The 20,003-nt window shown below is 37.1% G+C and overlaps 1 protein-coding gene across 1 annotated transcript in view; it reads left to right on the top strand.

The window, feature by feature from the left end:
• plxna3 (plexin A3) overlaps window positions 1-20,003 on the top strand; it is a 160,462-nt gene that overhangs the window by 66,249 nt on the left and 74,210 nt on the right. The window contains exon 5 of the mRNA XM_079896984.1: window positions 5,153-5,253. Within this exon, the coding sequence (XP_079753110.1) occupies window positions 5,153-5,253 (101 nt within the window). The remainder of the gene's footprint in view (window positions 1-5,152; window positions 5,254-20,003) is intronic.

Here is a 20,003-nt window from a genome sequence, read left to right as displayed (position 1 = left end):
ACACGTTTGTGAGGAGGGTGTGTGTGCGCACTGCTTTTGTCTTAAGACCCGAACCGGAATCTCAGATATGTTGTTTTAACATCTGCGAGACGGGGAAACAGAATATGCAACGCCGGTTCACGACTGTGAATGGAAGCCCCAGCTGCTTGGCCCTAATAAGAAATAGTGGGGAAGTATTTCCATCCAGAGCCGAGCGGAATAACAGCCCTTCCCATAATGCTCCATTATACAGCCGGAGGAGAGGAAGGATACATCGAAGTTCCTCAGCAGCTGAACAGACGTACAGTACAGCTGTAGCTCTTTCTTCATTTTCTTCTCTTTCTCTCCTCAGCCTCTCTTTTCAATGCTCATTTCTTCTTCTTGCAAAAAGAAATTTGTTGTCTTTGTGCATTTTTTGAAAGACCCCATTTTTTTTGTGTGTTTCTTTGAGAAAGACTTAGTTTAAGTGACGCACTGAAAACACAACTGTCTTTGAGAGCTCGGCGAAGCTTCAGCATAGGGATATTTTTAAATCCTTATCAGTGCGATTCAGAAAAATAACATGATAAAATATGCCATGCTTCAGGCTTCGTGAAGCAGTGTAGGCAGGAATTAGCCTTGCAGAGAGCGGTATTAATTTCACCAGCGTTACGCTTGAGCAGCTCAATGATGTGTGCGATGACATCATCTCGATGATGTCATGCATATATATAGATATTTGAGTGTTTCTTCAACTACTCCCTTTTTAACTTAAAACTAACAGATTTTTTCTCTTTATTTATTTTTTAAAATACATTTTTATTAATACTTTAAAATACGGTCCCAATAGGTAACGCTAACTAACTAACTAACAATAAGCAATGCATTTGTAACAGTATTTATTAATCTCTGTTAATGTTAGATTATAAAAATACAGCTATTCATTGTTAGCTGAGGTCCATTAAATAATATTACCAGACACAACTTTTGATTTTAATTATGTATAGGATTTATTGTTTTATGATTGTCCCAGACTGTCAATCTTAAACTGACAATCTATAAATATTAACTAATTATTAATACTATTAATAAAACTTTTAAAGCTATCATTATCAAAATAAAGTGTGAAATAATATTTATTGTGTGAAAATTGTGTATTTAAAAAACAAAACAAAACAAAAAATATATACATATATAAATCTCTCTCTCTCTCTCTCTCTCTCTCTATATATATATATATATATATATATATAAAAATATATATATATATATATATATATATATATATATATATATATATATATATATATATATATATATATATATTAGGGCTGTCAAACGATTAATCGCGATTAATCGCATCCAAAATAAAAGTTTGTGTTTACATAATATATGTGTGTGTATGGAGTATAATTATTTTCTATATATAAGTACACACACATGCATATATATATATATATATATAAGAAAAATGTGTTATTTATATATAAAATATTTATATATAATATAAATTATATATAATATAAATATATATACACAGTATATACATGCAAATATTTCTTAAATATATACATGCATGTGTGTGTATTTATATATAGAAAATAATTATACACCGTACACACACATATATTATGTAAACACAAACTTTTATTTTGGATCCGATTAATCGTTTGACAGCCCTAATATATATATATATATATATATATATATATATATATATATATAAATAAATTATTATTATTTTTATTTTTTTAAATAAAATACAATTTATAATTTAATATATATATAAATGACACGAAAAAAAGAGAAAACAATTATAAATTGTATTTTGCCTTATTTCCAGTCAAGCTGTACTTTGGTTAACTGGTGCAAAAATATGGAAATATTTAATATTGTCTGTTTTTATGAATAATAAATGGTAGTAGTAGTAATTATTATTAAGTCATTTAAGTAAAATGTCATTTCCAACTCTAACAAAATACATCATTTGAAATGTGGTGGAAATGACATGTTTTGACATGTAATCCTTTGACGTGCATGATATACAGAATAATATACAGAGCTACTGCAAAAACAGAAGTTCAAAGACACAATTGTAAAGATGGCTGTGAGCTTGTTTCTCCGGTGCAAAGGTCTATAGTTGAAGTAACACCCATATACATTAGCACAAGCCATCAGCTGGAGTGTTGTTGCTCCGTTCAGCTTCGTTCTGGATGGTTCCCAGAGTTTCAGGGAGGCACTGTAAACACGAGTGTGGAACTAGATTAATAGTGTCTCCCTCTTTCACCGTCACACTCCCACAAAAGACTCACTCATGTGTTAAAGCTCCGCCGTTGAACTCCAGACATCGATGTTTGTGTTAAGAACTGAAGGGATGTTCTTCACGTTAAAGCTTCGGATGGCCCTGCATTGATTGATCAGGCCTCGTGCTGATTAAAAGCTTTTCTTTATGCTGAGATCATGAACGGATAGATCAGGTGTATTAATCTGAAAACACTGGGCTTTACTTGAAGAGATTGAGCATTCATGACTTACTCCAAATGATCGCTTCTCATCGCGTGGAGTTAAGTGATGCTACTTATGAGAGGGAAAAGCAGATATCAGCTGAAAACAGGTTTGTTTTTAATTCACACATAACTCCTGTTCCTCTATGCAGCAATGCATTTTGGTCAACATGAAAATGACGTTGATCCTATTTACTTCACTCTTAAAAGTAGAGGTTGATTCTTGGCATCATGGTTCAATGAAGAACCTTCAACATCCATGGATTTGCACAAAAGGTTCTTTATATTTGAATGTAGTTTGTACCTGTTCTTAGAGTTGTAATCAGATCACTTGAGATGGATGTTAATGGCTAATGACGTCACTGATTATCTCATTCCACGAGGAACATTACTCCACCAATCGGAATATGAGTGTAGATACACAATGCTCTGTGCACTCCATGAATTAAGAAATGTGAATGAATTGCAGAGAGTCAATAATTCATAGCCTACACTGACCGCTGGAGTCTCTGGATTTGAATATCTCATTTGCAGCAGGTACACAGTTAGGTGAGAGAGCATATTTGCTCACCAAATGGCCCGCCGCCACTCCGAGCCCTCCGATGTGTGTCAGTAAAAGGTCTGTGAATGCCAAGTTTTCCGAGCGGTGTCATTATTTACCATCCTGCTCTCCGAATTGCACTGGTAATGCAGCCATTTCATTGGAGAGAAAGAGATATGAAGCCTTTCATTTATCTAACATTGTACTCATCCATCAAACACTGACAGTCCAAACCACGGCGTTCCTGACAGAATATACTGAGCATGCACAAAAATCAATTTCATGTGTGCATATAACACACACACACACACACACACACATATATTATAATATATTTTAAATTAATACTTTTATTCAGCAAGAATGCATTAATCTGATCAAAAGTGTCGTAAAGACATTTTTAATGTTAATAAATGCTGTTCTTTTGAACTTTCTATTAGTCACGAGTCTTGAAAAAATAGAATGATTTCCGAAGGGTCATGTGACACTGAAGACTGCAGAGTAGTATATTTTTGTGTGTATATGTGTGTGCATGTATCTTTTTTTTAAATGATTACTAAATTATTTCCAGGTTTATATTTCTTTTTTGAATATGTGATATGGATTAATATTGTGGTGGAATAAATTAACATGGGCCAACAGACTACACCTCAACCACCCGTCCTGATGCAACACACACACACACACACACACACACAGGCAGAGCTGAAGAGCCATCAGCTACTCTGTACTTGAAAGCCGAGCCGTGTCCCTTTTGGGTGGGTGTGTTTTTTCCGCGGCTCTTGTTTTTATCACTCAAAACTCTAATCTTGCCAGCGATCAAAGGCGATTACAACTCCATGGAATGAGCATTTTTAGAGCTTCTAAAAGCGGTTTTCAAAAACAACTGCTTTTGGGTTTGGGCTTTTTTTCTGCGCCTTAAGTAAGCCAATCATTGGGACTGCGACAGCCCACACCAACTTTGATCCACAAACCGCTCTTTAAGATTTAATATATTCATGTTATTTCAGTCCTAGACCTCCCACTCTCTCCAACTCTCATCATCATTTATATAAGCTGCTGTTTTTGGGGAGCAGGGATGCACTGATTCATTTCTCTAATACGCTTGTCCTGCTTGTCGAGGGTGTTTCTCCCGTGCGAATCTTTGCGTGTGCAGCACTTCTATGACTGTCCCCTGGACATGCCGATCTATTATGAGTTTCCCCTGTGCTGTTTTATAATATTTTCTTTCCTCTGCATGAGTTGACCGTGCTGATGCTCTGCCGTTCGGCTGCATTACACCCTCTCCGCTGTGCTGTTCTGTAAGGTAAAGCCTGAATGTTTGAGGGTTTACAAACAGATGAACGACGAGAGGTTTGAATGAAGGCATGTGTTGAGAACTGCTGAAACTACTCTGTTCTAGGGATGCAGCAGGAGGCTCAGATTGGGCCTGTGGGGGTTATAGCCAATGCCAGGGCATGGGTCACATGACACAGACTGCTAAAGCTGATTGGTTGGCTGTTAAATAGAAATATGACGGCACCAGGCACAGTAAAATCATAGTTAAGGCATCAATTTAGGGCAATACGATCTGTGTATGTATGCATGTATGACATGTTTCATTTTATTTCATATATTTGTTTTATGTATTAAAATGTGAATTATTATGATTATTATTGTATATATTAATGTAAATAAGAAATTGATTTAATTTTCCAGTTCTGTTTTGTTATTTAATGTTGTTTGTCCTAAATTGACATCTTATGAACTATTTAATAAATTAATAATGAGCCTTCATTATTGATTAAACATATCACTTATCTTAGTGATATACGTCTGGTATTAGATATTTTATGCATTCTAAAATATATAGAATATATCCTAAAAATAGATAGAAATATTAATGCATCAAGCATCGTGAAATCATTGATTGAGATTGACATCCCAAATTGACATCTTATGAACTATTAAAAAAAATAATAAATAACATTTAATAAAAATATGTAATGATTTATTATTAATATCATCCATTTCAGTGATATCTGTCTGGAATTAGGTATTTTATGCATTCAATTCCCAAAAATAAAAGATTTGGAAGTTTCCACGTCAGTGAGTGTAAGTGATTTGTGTCTGTGATGAGTGTGAGTGTAATGTTTCTGGTGTGTTACAGGTGAGTCGTCTGCCTGTGGAGAGCTGTTCTCAGTACAGCAGCTGTAAGACATGTCTGGGCTCAGGAGACCCTCACTGCGGCTGGTGTGTCCTACATAACAAGTAAGTCATTGTCATTCCTGTTACAGTACATAAACTACAACAGCACTCAAATATGCTTGATATGGGTGTCTTGATTGATAAAAAAATACTAATAGCATTACTTGATGTTTAAGAGACGCTTTACAATAAGGTTTCATTACTTAACATGGTCTTAAGCCGGGCTCAGACTACAGGAGTTTTTAAACCCTGGTTGCATCACACATGTAAGGAGAATCTTCACAGATTTTCTTCTTTCAGATCTCAAACCTGCACACACTACAAGATTTGAAAATCGTGACGCATTACACACAAGATATGATTATTAGCATGCCAGCTTTGGCAAAAAATCAGGCACAAAAATCAGTAACTAAGGTTAATAAATACTGTGCCTGTTTTAATGTTAATTTCAACATTTACTAATGCATTATTAAAATCAATTTACTAATGCACGAACAAACAATGAACAGGTGTATTTTTATTAACTAATGTTAACAAAGATTAATAAATACTGTAACAAATTATTGCTCATTGTTAGGTAATGTTAGTTAATACATTAACTAATGTTAACAAATGAGACCTTATTGTTAAGTGTTCCCGACATTTCTAAAAAAAAATCTGAATTGTGGATTCGCTTGATACGCAGTTTTCTGTCCTGTGCTGATATAGTTCCTCTTGAAACAGAAAATTTGGGGTTGATATAATGAAGTGTGTTTCCCTTTTTTAGTTTTGTTTAGTTTATGATTTCCTGGTTGGTTGGTTGGTCGGTTGCTGTGGACTGACATTCTCGTACGAGAGGGCATTTGATTGGACGATAATCAATATAGTGCAGTTCATTTTCCTAAAAGTACACTGTATAGTTTAATGCAAGTTTAGGGTCAGCAAGATTTTTCTATATTTTTGAAAGAAGTCTTTTATGCTTGAAAAGGCTGAATTATTTTAACAAAAACAATTGCAAAATATTATTACAGTTTAAAAATAACTGTTTTCTATTTGATTATAATTTAAAATGTAATTTATTCCTGTGATGCAAAGCTGAATTCTGAATCAGCATCATTACTCCAGTCTTCAGTGACACATCAATCAATAGATTTCTGCTCAATGAATATTTCTTATTATCAGTGTTGAAAACATTTGTTTTGCTTAATATTTTTGATGGAAAACGTGATTCTTTTTTTTTTTTTTTTAAAAAAGAACGTTATATGAAATAGAAATCTTTTGTAACATTTTAAATGTTACTTTTAATGCCCTGAATAAAAGTCGTAATTTCCTTAAAAATAATATTACTGACCTCAAACATTAGATTGACAGTGTATATAAGCTAATTTTGTGTATTTCAAAAGTTTTTTTGAGTGTTTTAAGATGCAAACAATAATGACTAAAAACCATAATTGTAGTGATAGTTTAGCAGCTTCAAACATTGCTCATTCAGTCAGATTGTGCATCGCACCTATACATTTTATAATTGTGCGTTTTTGAAGTAGAATTACAGCATTAAAATATTTTCACAGTCATTATGCGTTCATTACAAACGTGTCTGTACTCCATCACCTTCCGCTCGGGATTCACTTATGAACTCTTTAGGACACCTCAGGGAATTCTGGAGCCCAGCCAGCCAATCAGAGCGCAGCGTCGCTGGTGGCTGCCATTTCAACTACCTCATGCAGGACTTGGCAGGTGACAGGCCTTCCCACATGTTCGCTAGTCTTTTTTTTCCCCTCCCGTCATTTCTGTGTTTTACCTCCGGTTGATCCCCAGGCAGCAGCTGGTCATGGGGGCCGGTTACTGCCGTCAGGAAGTGTCTGGCTATTGCTGGCTTACCTCCTATCTGCTGTCATCAGGGCTTTCTGCTGAACTCCCGTCAGAGAGTGGGCTGCATTCAGTCAGAGCCAGGGGAGAAAGAGCATGTGTGATCGGTGAACATGCTCTTTAATTTATGGAGTGTTTGCTGGAAAGAGAAGGGAATTTTGACTTAAGTGTGTGTGCGCGGACAGGTCGAGATCGCGCCACGGGGGCGTTGAGGCCTCAGGGTACGGGTTGTCGTCGGAAGATTCGACAGAAACGAAAAACGTTTTCTTTTCATCTGTGAAATCTGTACAGCGGGAGTCAAGTCAAGACAACTTTATTCCTTAGCTCTTTATACAAAATAGATTGTTTCAAAGCAGATTCCGAGTGATAAACAGGAAAATCAGTGATGCAAACTTCATTAATACGAGACAAATCCAAGCTCCACAGAAGACAATAGTGTCCTTGTTCACCTCAAGTCAGTTCAGTGTTGATTCAGTTCAGTTCAATAACTGTCTAAAATTCATTAATTATGAAACGAGTTCATTTTAGCTAAAAGCAGCTCTACAGAGGACAATAATGCTGTTATTCAGCTGAAGTCAGTTCAGTGCTGATTCAGTTCAATAACCATGTTGCAAAATTCATCAATTATGAAACAAAATCGATCCAGCTAAATTCAGTTCAACTTTTGTTCTCATCTCATAGTGTCAGTGCAGTCAAATCGATATTACTGAATATTATAGCTCTTTTCACACTGCACTTAAACCTGAGTTTAGTGCTGAAGAATCTCTTTTTTGAAGAGACTGTTTCCTCCTTACCTTTTTAGACCTAGACCTTACCTTTATAGGTAGGCAGCCATCTTTAGATTTTTGTCTTTTGAACTTCCGTTTTTGCGGCATCGCCGTCGAAGAGTAATTAGCTGGTGAAGTGGATTTACTTATTGTAGAGTTAACGAAAGTTATCATGAGCATTGTAAAGTTTGAAGTGGATGTCATAACAAATGTCAGAGAAGATTTTAAAACGAGCGGTTCATTCATAAATCCTTCATGCTGTGGAAATACAAACCGATAATGAATAATATGAGGACGCTTTTAAAATAAACGTGGTGCACTGTAGTTGTCCAATTAATGACACGGACACCGCAAATAAGGACGGTAAGTCAGGGTTTAAGAATGTACAGTGTGAAACATCTGCTTATGAATACCCAAGTTAATTGTTAACCCCTGGTAAATTATGAGCAGTGTGAAACGTGAAGCAAGATAACCCAGGATTCTGTTTACCCGGGGCTTACAACCCTGTTTACCCAGGGTTGATTATTTCAAGTGTGAAAAGCCCTTATGTGTCTTTTAAACCCCATCTAAGCCAAAGGCGACAGTGGCAAGGAGCCCAAACTCCATCAGCTACCGCGTTCGGTTCCAAAAATCGGATCCGGAGTCAGCAGTCGTAGCATTTCCATGCTTTTGACAGCGGCTATAGATGCAGATAAAGTTATCCAGAGGTGATAAAGCGCTTTGTTCTGCCTTCCTAGACCATTGTCGAGTTTAGCGCGTCAGAGAGAAAAAAATAACTCCCATCCGTTTCTATTTTCCACCGTCGCCATACCTTCACTGAGATACAAATCTTTAATTAAGATGTAAATCTGGGATTGATGGAATAATTAGTGCAAGCCTTTACTGCACCCATTGGAAAATGACATTTGTTTGCATATTAATGGCATATCCCCAGACTTTACATGACCTTGTGACAGTCGCTGCGCAGTGCAATTAGCAGCAGATCAAGCAAAGCGGCGGATTTAATGGCCGACGTGTTCGTCGCGCTCAAACTCTGTATCTGAGCACCATAGAGCCTGACCTTTGACCTCAGCCAGCTCGTCACCTGCCCGGCCTCTCTGTATCCGTGCTTTGATGACAGATGTGTGAATGAAAAGATATGATACATAGGAGTCTGACAATACATTGTCAGGTCACACTCTTTCTGGCTTTTAGACTGGTGCGACTTTGCAGGCTCGATGGAAACTCTTTGCTTTGACAGTGAAAAGGCGACCTTGAGACTCGCCGGCACACGAGTTTCTCCGCCGCTCTGGGCTGTCGAGTCTGTTTTATTAAAGTACAGCTTGGAGTGTTGCAGTATATTAACTCAGATTGCATGGTGATTGTTTAACTCCCACTGGTTAAATATTTTTTTTTAAAAAGTGACATTTTATGAGTTCCAGTTTTAGCATAATATAATAAAACAATGACGTATAACTCATAAATTGATTGTGAACTATTGCATTAGCAGGATAATTAGCGGTACAGAGATGGAGGGTCATACTAACAAGGTTTCTATCAAAAATAATTGAGCTTTCTTTGAGATCTCAGACACCAGAGTGCTTTGTTGATTATTAAAACCATTGCTTTATTTCATTGAATTCTTAGGTAATTATTGTGGCTTTTTGGTATCAGAATTGGAACAGATCGTGTATTGGTAATATTCAATCAGCTAAATTTGTACATTTTCTGAAGAAAGGGAGAGATGCCACCACCTTAACAAACTGCACAATTTGAGGTATCCTTCATTAGGTTTAATACTTAAGGTTAGGGATTTGAATGAACGACTCTGTGCCAATTCTTTTCAGTGAATCAAAAGCATCACCAGCACCTGTAAATTGAATAACAGTCCTGCAATGTCGCTGAATAAAGGAATGTACATGTGAGAACCTTTGATTCAATTCTATAAACTCTCAAACTTTTCTCTCAAATTGCTTCAGTTGCACACAGATATTTTGATTACGTTTTTCTCACTTTGTAATGTCCAATTACTGGCAGTTTTATCAGGTTGAAACTCGGTTGAGAAGAATGAAATTGGATCTGGTGTCAGTTTACAGATGGATGAGGTTAGACAGACATATGGTTTTACATCACTGTTTTATAGGAGGAAAGTTTGAAGTGAGAAGAACAGACAATCCCATAATGCACTGCTCCTCATGTACATGTGTGTGCGCCTGTGGGTTGACCTAAAGTTGTACATGTTTTGCTTTATTCTCTGATTTTGATGTATTCTCTTCCTCTCCAGCGCCACGGAAAGCAGAGAGGTGATCTTTGAGCGAGTGTCACGATTCATGGTTCATTTTTAAACCCCTTAGCGTATATTATTATTCTATAACTATTACTGTAGCTCATACTTAGAGTTGTGGACATGAATAATACCTCAAATTGTGCGGTTATTGACAATATCTGGTTTGAGCTATATATTGTTGCTTTGGAAATTTAGAGAAAAAATGTTTTCTATCCCATTCTTTCATTCGCATCAGTTTCATTGTCTTTCTCTCGCGTCAATGACAGCCAACACGAAGAGCCTTCAAAAAATGACGCCCATCCCTCCCATCTCACCATAACATGATTTATAATTACTGGAACGGTTGCTCTTAACCTTTTGTGTTCGTTTATTTCAGTTTCGCAAATCCAGATAGCCTTTGTAGTGGGTGTCCTGTGGATCTGTCGTCTTTTATCAGCACGCATAATGCCGAATAATGACTGGCACACCCTGTGGTTTTGTTCACTGGTTATTATGTTCTTTTGTTGACAAGACAGTACCCTTCTCCATATAATTAATATTTGGACATGTGCACGTATCTCAATTTCTCCTGTTGCGATGACGCAATTCTCAGCCTCATGTTTTCACTGTGATATTAAAGCTGGTCGAGCAGATGTTCAGCTTCTGACCTTTTTATCACAAAAACAAGTCTCTCTCTTTTTTTTTTTTTTCTTCTTTTTTTTTTTTTAAGCAAACCTCATTTTGTTTCTCCTTGTGCCCTTTGATGTTTGAGTGATATTTGTCCTGAAATAGTTTTTTTTTTTATATATATATAAATATGTTTTAAACATATTATGCTCAAATGTGCCAGAATGACATTCATCATAATAAATATTATTCTTTCTCTTGTAATATAATGTAATTCACTGTTTTATTTATTTATTAGAATAATTATATCCTATAACTATATAGGATACATATTTAATTCATATTTCCTATTTATATTTAATTTATATTTAATTATCCTAAATAATTATTTACTATCCCTGTATGCTTATGATTAAGTATTGTATACAAAAAAAATATATATGTAGTGTGTGTGTATGTGTATATATTTTTTTATAGATAAATATATATTTTAAATACATTATTAAAAACAAGGATATATACTGTGTATATATATGGATTGAGATGGATGATAGATTGATTATACATTTTCATTTGAAAGATAATTTTAGAGTCAGTTTAGATAGATAGATTATACATTTTCATTTGAAAGATAATTTTCGAGTTAGTTTATCTGATATTTCAGGGTTCATCGACAGTTCAAACAGCTTATAAAGGCGTGTGGCCCAGTTTTGTTACACACACATATGTAACCCCATGTTTCTGGGGCCTTTCATCGCGTCTTCCTCGTTTTGTTTGCCAGTAGCCGCTCTCCTCAGGGAAACGTGCCGCGCACCGTTGCCATGAGTGATGGCTTTCACGAACAGCCACTGCCAAATGCATACTCGTTTTTTTGGCTCGGGAGGGGAAGGGGGGCGGCTCTGACCTGCATCTTATTCTTCTCGTTGTTGTCGTGGCTTTGTATTCAATTCCCCAAGAGCTCTTTAGCCTCTAGCCACCGACATGGCCGAGCCAAAGGGAGAGAGTGGAAGAAGGGGGCATGGGGGATAAAAACACCAAAGTGTACCTCTGGAAATGGTTTGTGTCCATGGCAACGAGGGGAAGCTGGAAGATGGATTTGCAGTGTAATTCAAATCAGACCCATTTGGTGGAGTTTGTATTGTATTACTGTTCCTGCGGAGGGGCTCTTGTGGATTCTAGAAAATTAGTAGTACCGTGTCGGGTAGAAAGGACTGTGGTTAAAAGCTTCAGCAGGTCTATTATTGTTCGCCCAGGCTAGTCGCATTCGCTCGACTGATGTGATGGATCCGTCATGGGTTTAGTTGGGTTGCTATGTTTGTTAAGAGCAAACAGGTCTCCATAGACGCTGTTAGCGGCTCTCAACAGTGTCTCTCAGTGTTCATTAATGTTCTATTCATGGTTCGGTCTTTTAAAGATTGCACATTTACTGGTTCACCTCACTGACGGCTCTATGTGTATTAACAGCTAGCACACTACTGGAAACTTGTGCTAATTGTGCTCGAGGACTGGATGCTTCTAGCCTGATAGCACACAGATGTCATTAAGACATTCATTCATCTGGAACATGTTTTCAGGCATCTTCTGCCTTGCAAAAAATACCATGCCATTCAACACCCAACCCCCATAATGTATGTGAATCCGGTGGTTTGAAGATGTTTTTCAAATGTTTCTACACAAACGCATGTATAAATATATAGTACATGATTTGGAAAATGAAACTGAAACACTGGCCAATATAGAGGTTTCACGTCTATATATGCGTGGCCAATCTTCACTGATTTTACTTTCCATCAATAAGAGCAGAGTGTGAAAGTTGATTTAGCAGAGCAATAGCACAGCTGTACATAACATATTGCAGTCTACACAACATAATGGAAGACATATCAGAGTTCAAAAGAGGACAAATTGTTAGTGCGCATCTCGCTGGCTCATCTGTGACCAGGACAGCAAGTCTTTGTGGTGTATCAGGAGCTGTAGTATCCATGGTAATGTTGGCATACCACCACGTAGGACGAACCACATCCAACAGGAGTAACTGTCGACACGAGGAAGCTGAAAGGGATGTCCAGGGCCAGGCAGGTACTAACCCGGATTGTATCTAAAAAGCATAAAACCCTAGCTGCCCAACTCCCTGCAGAATTAAATGCGCACCTCAACTTTCCTGTTTCCACCTAAACTGTTCGTCAGGAGCTCCATAGGGTCAATATTAATGTTAGGGCTGCCATAGCCAAACCTTTGGTCACTCTGCCAATGCCAAATGGCAGTTTCATTGGTGCCAACAGTGCAAATCTTGGGCTGTGGACGATGTGAAACATGTTTTGCTCTCTGATGAGTCCACTTTCACTGTCTTTCCCACATCTGTGGGAGTTACGGTGTGGAGAAGCCCCAAAGAGGCGTAACATCTGGACTGTTGCTGCCCAGAGTGAAGCCCAGAGTGGATCGGTGATGGTTTGGGCTGCAATATCATGGCATTCCCGACTGTGCTTGATGGGCGTCACTGCCAAAGACTACCGAACCATTCTGGAGGACCATGTGCACCCAATGGTTCAAACTTTGTACCCTGAAGCTGATGCCGTGTATCAGCATGATAATGCACCAATACACACAGCAGGACCGGTGACAGAATGGTATTATGAACATGAAAGTGAAGTTGAACATCTCCCGTGGCCTGCACAGTCACCAGATCTGAATATTATTGAGCCACTTTGGGGTGTTTTGGAGGAGTGAGTCAGGAAATGTCACGTAGTGACATTTAAAACGTTTTTATATATTCTAATATTCAAATATGTTTTATATGTTCATTTTATTAAAGTACTTGTCTATTATATGTTCAAAACACTTATCTAATATTTACATTTTAATTTAAATCTCATTTTATTCATCTGCAAGCGTTTAAAATGTTAAAATTGTATAACATTATTTACAATGTACATACTGTATTCCTTTTTGTACATACTGTATGTACATACTGATTCGGTTTTTTTTTTTTAGGTTGTTTATCAGACGTTTGTACTGTAGAAAGTGACGGCACTTCAGTCTGTGCTTCTGCTTTAGTCCAGCATGCTTCTGAAAGATTGAAACCAAGTGGGGAAAGTCAAGTGAAAGAAAACCATTGTTTAAATCACTGATGACTAATGTCTGCAAACCGTAAAGGTCGTGTTCCAGACAGACTTCCCGAAAGGCACCCAGAAAAACTGTTGTCTTGTCAATAAGCCCTCACTCAAACAGGTGGACGGGTCTCCTATTGTTCCTCTCACTAATCAAAGTCAAAGAGACAATTGACCCAGACTCTCAGAGCACTTAGTCCTTTACGTATATCAATTAATGCACTTCATTGATTTTTCCTCGCCCTGTCTTTCACCCCTCACTCGATCTTAACAACCTGTCCACCCAGTCATCTTAGAGCGCCGCTATCGGAGTTCTCCATCATGAAAGGCCACTGGAGTTTTCAAGGTTTTCATCCTGTTTCTGCCCTAGTTCTTCATTTACAGAGGGCTCAGTGTGACCTTAGAGATAATAAAGCAATATTACTTGGACTGGAACAATGGGAGACCAGTGGAAAACATCCTGGAATTATCATCATAAAAAGGACACCGAATATGGAAGCGTAATAGATTTCTTAGAAAATTGGAATAGCTAAGCTGGTGCTCAGAGAGTGGAGATCTCAGCTGGGGGGAAATGAGTCAGTTCAAATGGAATCAGTTGCACTACCACTCCTCAAACTAGCTCAGATGGAGAGATGAGGGAAATGAAGGGAGCTTGGAAGGTTAAAGTCTCAGTTCAACCAAAAATACTCTCCCTCATGTCATTGCAAACCCATATGATTTTCTCTCTTCTGCGGAAGTACCAGGTATTTTGAAGAGCCTTCAAGCAGCTGGTTTCCATACAGGAAAAGCATAAATGACAAGAAAGCATTTTAAAAGCTCTATTAAAGTAGCCCGTATGACTCACAGAATATATTCCAAGTATTTTGAAGTAAAACAATAGCTTTGTGTGATTAACAGACCAGGGGCAAGTTGCAGAAACTTAGCCACTATGTTAAGACTGTGTGTCTTAAGAGCTAGTTTGGAAGAGGTAATCAGTCTTTCTTTTCCGATTCAGATTAGACTGCTCTGCCTTCTTGTGTAACTGCTTTAAAGTTAGTCTTGAAGAAAAGAAATTATACTTTTAAGACTAGCCTAAGCAGTTTATGCAACCAGCCATAGATCTCAATAGCTCTTAATTTGCATTTACTTGTTGCTGAATGAATCCTGTGAATCATGTTGGATATGTTTGCTAAATGAATGAATGTGAAATGTCATTCATGCGTGCACATATTCAGATTTGGTGTGTCAGGGTGCATTGCGCCAGGCTTGACGTCAATGACGGCAAATGCCACATGCCCTCTAGTTTAAATATGTGCATGTGCAAATGAGATTTTCAGTGAAAAACAACAGAGTTCTTATATGACTTCAGAAGATTTGAGGTCATATGGACCACTTTTATAGTGCTTTTTTGGGGGATTTTTTTAGATGGTCCTCACTGCAGAACACGAAATCCAGGGGGAGGAGTTGGATCCGGATCCAACTCCTCCCACCTTACATATACCTAAACCTACCTATCTCCACCCCCTGATCCCTAAACCCACCCCTAAACCTACCAATCTCCACCCCTTAGATCTGGATCCAACTCCGCCCCCTGGATCTCGTGTACTGCAGTGAGGTGCTACTGGATTTTTTCCCCATGCTATCATTGAATGGAAAAGAGCAGCTCGGAGATTTATTTATATTGTAATATCTTATTTTGTGTTAGTAAATGTAAGTGAGTATATTAATAATTAAAATGGATGTGCCTTTTAAGTAAAACGAAAATGAAATCATACGAAATGTCATTCCTGCATGCACATATTCAAACTCTGTGTGATGTCAATGATATCAAAATTCATTGGTTTCCACATTTTCTAATTTTAAATATGGTTATGTGCAAATGCAATTTTAAGTGGAAAACGTCATATGGACCATGTATTTATTATGCAAGAGATTGATGCAAAATGAACAAATTTATGTAAAATAAAAATTAGAAAGTAGATAAATATAAATATAAATAAATAATAAATATAAATGTAAAAATAAATCATACAAGGTTGGAGCAACCTGAGCATTATTAAATGATATCAATATACATTTTTGGGTGATCTATTCCTTGGCTAGGAATAACCTTCCTAAGGTTTCAATCCCATGTATGCGCTTGAGCAAAAACACTTTTGTCCCTGTAACGTGTCCCCTAAGTCACATCAAACAAAAGTGTCCACTAAACGAATGATTGCTTACATCGAGCATTGTTTCACTGTATGCTTCCTGTCATGGGCGATTTACAGCCCTCGTTGAGTTCCTGTCCCAGATTCCGCTTGCTGTACATGCTGCGCGTTGAGAGGGATCAATACGGTTTCAAGGAAACATTCCGGATGTCTCGCAACGACGAATCATTGTTTTGTTGTCACCTGGGTATTTGTGTCCTGGGAACCACCTTAGAACCACCCTACCTGGAAAAGGTGTCAATGTATCATAAATCGCATTAGTTCCAGGTCACCAGGAAGACAAGTGCAGTTTAATTGGACAAAAACTCATTTCACGAACGTAGGAAAGGGGGTGGGGGGTGGAGGGTGGGGAGCGAAAGCAAAAAGGGGCAGGAAGGCCTTTAAGGTGCATGTACCGAGAGATATCCTTTTCTATCTCTTTAATTAAGACTGCTCCCATTTCTTTTTACTTTCCTTAGACATATGGGTATAATTAAGGGAAAACAAATCATTACTGCTGTGTGCATTGCTGGTGAATAATGGCTTTGTCAGTATCGACTGCGCTTGCTTCATTTCCCAGACAGACAGGTGCGCTGGAGGTAAAAATGCGGCTTTTTGCTTTTGCTGATGGAAAATAATGCCATCTTAGACATCGTGATGAATTAGATACCTGGGCTTCTGGCAAATATTTAGCTTCCCCCCACCCCCACCCCCACCCCCCCACATGTCTTGTTTTGAGGTGTTTGATGCAATCCGGGCGGCTGAGCTTTTACAGGCTTGTTCTCTATCTCTCCTCCGTGTGCCTTTTTCATTAGAGTATCTCTGGAGCAGCCTCAAAATTAAAGCGCATTTAATTTACTGAGCCTCGTTATGCATCATCAGCTTATACTGTACTTCTTGCTGCTGACATATAACAGTAATCAACAATAGCCGCGTTTAGGGCTGAAGTCGCTAAAATACGACTTGGTTTTCGGTGAGGATCACATATTTTAATGCGCCGTGTCACGAATGGTGGCACAAACATTGTTAAAATAGATGATCTGGGTCGGGTTATGATGAGGCTTTGTGTACATTAGCATAACTCTTTGCGGTTTAACACAAGCACGGGCGACTTTTAACTCCACTTAACACGTCTAACGAACATGCCAGTTTTATGAATGTTACAATATCTGGCAGCTTCTCTGCAGATGTACTTATGAGGAAACCAGGCCAGCTCACTCCCACGGACGCTCGGCGGCAAAAACAAATGAGAGCGCATAGGAGGAGTGTGTGCACCAGAGGCGTAGCAGTCGCTGGAACAGTCTCTGATACGCTTACAAATTACTGTGCTTGTCTCTTTCGCTTTTAGGAGGTAATCAATACCCTTAATGTGTCCCCTACACTTTTCTTTTGAAAAAAAAAAATGTCCAAAATCTTATATCACTGTAAGAGTAGTTTTGGTAACACTTTACATTAAGGTTCAAATCATTATTATTCAGATGCATTTGGTATAATTAACTTGCAATCATTTTGTACAGCATTTATTATTCTAGTTTAATGTTAATTTATATAATTTTTCGAATACATTTTCAATTATGTTAATGTATCATGAACGAACATAAATTAATGGGTATATACACTCACCTAAAGGATTATTAGGAACACCTGTTCAATTTCTCATTAATGCAATTATCTATTCAACCAATCACATGGCAGTTGCTTCAATGCATTTAGGGGTGTGGTCCTGGTCAAGACAATCTCCTGAACTCCAAACTGAATGTCAGAATGGGAAAGAAAGGTGATTTAAGCAATTTTGAGCGTGGCATGGTTGTTGGTGCCAGACGGGCCGGTCTGAGTATTTCACAATCTGCTCAGTTACTGGGATTTTCACGCACAACCATTTCTAGGGTTTACAAAGAATGGTGTGAAAAGGGAAAAACATCCAGTATGCGGCAGTCCTGTGGGCGAAAATGCCTTGTTGATGCTAGAGGTCAGAGGAGAATGGGCCGACTGATTCAAGCTGATAGAAGAGCAACTTTGACTGAAATAACCACTCGTTACAACCAAGGTATGCAGCAAAGCATTTGTGAAGCCACAACACGCACAACCTTGAGGCGGATGGGCTACAACAGCAGAAGACCCCACCGGGTACCACTCATCTCCACTACAAATAGGAAAAAGAGGCTACAATTTGCACGAGCTCACCAAAATTGGACAGTTGAAGACTGGAAAAATGTTGCCTGGTCTGATGAGTCTCGATTTCTGTTGAGACATTCAGATGGTAGAGTCAGAATTTGGCGTAAACAGAATGAGAACATGGATCCATCATGCCTTGTTACCACTGTGCAGGCTGGTGGTGGTGGTGTAATGGTGTGGGGGATGTTTTCTTGGCACACTTTAGGCCCCTTAGTGCCAATTGGGCATCGTTTAAATGCCACGGCCTACCTGAGCATTGTTTCTGACCATGTCCATCCCTTTATGACCACCATGTACCCATCCTCTGATGGCTACTTCCAGCAGGATAATGCACCATGTCACAAAGCTCGAATCATTTCAAACTGGTTTCTTGAACATGACAATGAGTTCACTGTACTAAAATGGCCCCCACAGTCACCAGATCTCAACCCAATAGAGCATCTTTGGGATGTGGTGGAACGGGAGCTTCGTGCCCTGGATGTGCATCCCACAAATCTCCATCAACTGCAAGATGCTATCCTATCAATATGGGCCAACATTTCTAAAGAATGCTTTCAGCACCTTGTTGAATCAATGCCACGTAGAATTAAGGCAGTTCTGAAGGCGAAAGGGGGTCAAACACAGTATTAGTATGGTGTTCCTAATAATCCTTTAGGTGAGTGTATATATATATATATATATATATATATATATTAATATACTGTATATATATATATATATATATATATATATATATATATATATATACCCATATATATATATATATATATATATATATATATATATATATATATATATATATATATATATATATATATATATATATATATATATATATATATATACTACATACACACACACACACACACATACATATAGTGTGTGTGTGTAAAGTTACATTTAATATTTATATAGAATATTTATTTTATTATTAACATATTATATATTATTTATTTACCATTGTTCATTAATTCTTTTGTTTATAATACGTTGACATAATCTTACAAATGTATTAATTAACTATAATTATGTTTTATGTATGCATTTAATATGTATAATGTATTAATAATTTAAATATAACTATGAAGTATCAAATAGAGATTAACATTAACCTATATTAATAAATGTTTTTTAAACTATTTGGGTAGCACTTTACAATAAGGGTCCATTTATTAATAATATTTAACTGCTAACCCTAACAATGAAAAATAATTCTAAAGCATTTTTTTTAACTTACTTAGTTAATTTCAGCATTTACTATTACATTATTAACATTTATTAAAAGTTGTACCTGTTCAAATTATTTAATAGACCTGAGCTGACATGAACTAACTATGAACAGTTGTACTTTCATTAACTAATGTTAACAAAGATTAATAAACACTGTAACACATTATTTGCGTGTTAGTTAATCATACTTAATGCATAAACTAATGGAACCTTATTGTAAAGTGTTACCAAATATTGTTCATTTGGTAATTTGATATCTAATGCATCAGCTAATATTAATGAACTGAATCTTTGTGATAAAGTGTTACTGTAATTTTATATTGTAGAAACTGAGTATATCAATATTGTTATTTTTTTATTGTGATTCCAATTCAAATGTCTCAAATATCTCTACACCTGGGTAGTTAAATATTTAGCAATTTGCTATTTTGTTTTCAAATTTTGTTTTATTTCTATTTTGAACTAAAAGATCAGATAGTTTAAAACGAATTATTGTATAGTTAAAAACAGTATAAAAAGTATGGTTCTGACTCTCAATTTTGATTGGATGAGCAACATTCGAAGCTGATTAAATTCTATATTAATGCAGCTGTATTCATTCTATAATGTTGCGACATTGCTCTGCAACCGCAAACTAAGTTTTACC

The sequence above is a fragment of the Squalius cephalus genome, assembly GCF_949319135.1.
Source record: "Squalius cephalus genome assembly, chromosome: 16".
Lineage (NCBI taxonomy): Eukaryota > Metazoa > Chordata > Actinopteri > Cypriniformes > Leuciscidae > Squalius > Squalius cephalus.
This window is presented reverse-complemented; position numbering and strand designations above follow the sequence as displayed.